The sequence below is a fragment of the Octopus bimaculoides genome, chromosome 12, assembly GCF_001194135.2.
Source record: "Octopus bimaculoides isolate UCB-OBI-ISO-001 chromosome 12, ASM119413v2, whole genome shotgun sequence".
Taxonomy (NCBI): Eukaryota; Metazoa; Mollusca; class Cephalopoda; order Octopoda; family Octopodidae; genus Octopus; species Octopus bimaculoides.
The window spans coordinates 29,671,169-29,673,364 of NC_068992.1; the positions used below are offsets into that span (position 1 = coordinate 29,671,169).

Consider the following 2,196-nt stretch of genomic DNA (forward strand, 5'->3'; position numbering starts at 1 on the left):
ATATATATATATATATATATACATACATATATACACAGACAAAAAGAAAAAGAGAGAAAGCGTGAAAGTAGAACAAAGATGTTTACTTTATTGTAGTCACGTGGAGTTTTATATTCCAACAATTATAACAAAAGTTATAATTATTATGAAAATGATTTTAGAGTGACACCACAGGTGTATGGCTTACCAAATGTATTTGATTTGGTAGCTAAACATCAGTATCATGTTGAATCTAAGTATATCTTGGATTTTGATACTATGTTTGTGCACTGTTATAGAATTCAATTCCACTTGCGTGTATAGCCTATACTACTTAATATAAACGACAGATCATGGTGAATAAAACTTGTGTTTTAGCTTCGTCAGTGATATATGTTAGGCATTGGTCCTCAGTTTCAACAACATAACTTCAGATTCAAGAGGAAACGATAAAACAGCGGTAGAAATAATCCTAGAATGCGAAATACATACAAAATGTATTACTAAAGCAGATGAAGCTATCAGTCAAAGCCACCACAGAATCCTTGTAGTTGCACTTGTTTAGCGTCATGTAAAGCCTGATGAAGCAGACATATAAAAAAAGAAAAACATCTCTGATCTGATCATCCTATATTTCTAATGAGTATATAGGGCTAAATTGTTCAATGTGCAATGGTGTCTTTTTTATTTAGGAGGATCGGGTGACATTCATGAATGAATTAGCTAGTATTTCGCCCTGTGATACGTTGAGGGTCCCACATCCACTTCGCTAAAATGCTGATTTTATCAATGTTGTTATGTCGTGGTACACTCCGACTGAGCAGACCTGTGTTAAGAGTTATTCCAGGCATAACTATCTCATCGTTCTCTCGTTAATAGTGTAAGCTTCCGTCATCCATCATGGCTCACCTATTTCTAGACCACAGTGTGTAATTTGACAGTTGCATGGCTGTTACTAGATGTCATATACCAGCCCATTGGTTCACTCGTCACTTTGTTCGAAATTAAAAATCAATTAAACTGGGTTAACAATTTAATAATTTATCTACTTGAAAATTAATTACATCCTGAAACTGGGCACCTGAGCAAACCTAATCAACAAATATTCGCATTCTATATGTAGGCTATCATAGTTTCCTCTCTAGCTACAAGTAACTGGTTGCTAATCGGACACACAACAGAATAATAATGGATGAGCTCCATATGCTGATGTTCGTCTTGGCAGTTGTGGCTTATTAGCTAAATACTCTTTGCTATTATAGGCACAAGGCTCGATTAGATTCATGCCAGTAAGCAACTGGTACTTAATTTATCGACCCCGAAAGGATGAAAGGCAAAGTCAACCTCGGCAGAACTTGAACTCGGAATGTAGAGACGAACGCCATACCGCTAAGCAGTTCGCCCGGCGTGCTAAAGTTTCTGCCAGCGTGCTGCCTTTTATTAGATAAATACTAAACATTTAATTATATTAATTGATTATTAATAGCTTACATATTAGTGCTGGGTGCTTATATTGAAATCTCGCTGTTGGAGACAAGCCATAAAAAAAACAAAAAAACTTTTGATTAGGATCAGAATCTATAGGAGGCGTTATATTTACAAGCAATAGCTGGAGGGTATCCTATGCATTTATTCTGTTCAAGCATATGACTTCAGAAACTATAAAATAAAAGAATGAAAACCGGAGGACTTACCTACAACTCGTAACATGATATGTCGTATTAGCTGATGGACAGAAGAGACTTGACACTCGTACACACCGGCATGCCTAGGTTGCACATTTCTTATGATTAGGTTCCAGTTAGTTGCCTGATGACTGACCCCTATGTACGGATCGTCAGCGAATTTTTCTCTCCCGACGGTTAGAGGGTTCGGGTCACTCGCCTTCCGCCACACAACCTGTAATACACAGAGTAGTATCGATTTTAATAAGAGTGCATTTAATGATATGCATTTTTGTAACACAGAGTAGAATACAAACCAAAGATACAAGAGAAATATTTTTTGGAGATAAAAAGAAATGCATGAATGCATTCTATAACTTAGTCTTGCGTATTTTTTTATTGCAATATTTACTGAAGGAGAAAGAATGAAGTATTTTATAGAAAATCATTGGTTTGATATAAACATGAGATATTTATGAATGCATTGAAATATATGGGTATGCATATATCTATATATATATGTATATGTATATATATATATATATATATATAT

General features: G+C 35.1%; 1 protein-coding gene across 6 annotated transcripts in view; it reads right to left on the reverse strand.

The window, feature by feature from the left end:
* Positions 1-2,196, reverse strand: part of LOC106869914 (protogenin A) — a 1,534,154-nt gene that overhangs the window by 355,990 nt on the left and 1,175,968 nt on the right. For all 6 annotated transcript variants that reach the window (XM_052972124.1, XM_052972123.1, XM_052972126.1 and 3 more), the window contains one exon: positions 1,674-1,878. In XM_052972124.1, coding sequence (XP_052828084.1) covers positions 1,674-1,878 — 205 coding nt within the window. The remainder of the gene's footprint in view (positions 1-1,673; positions 1,879-2,196) is intronic.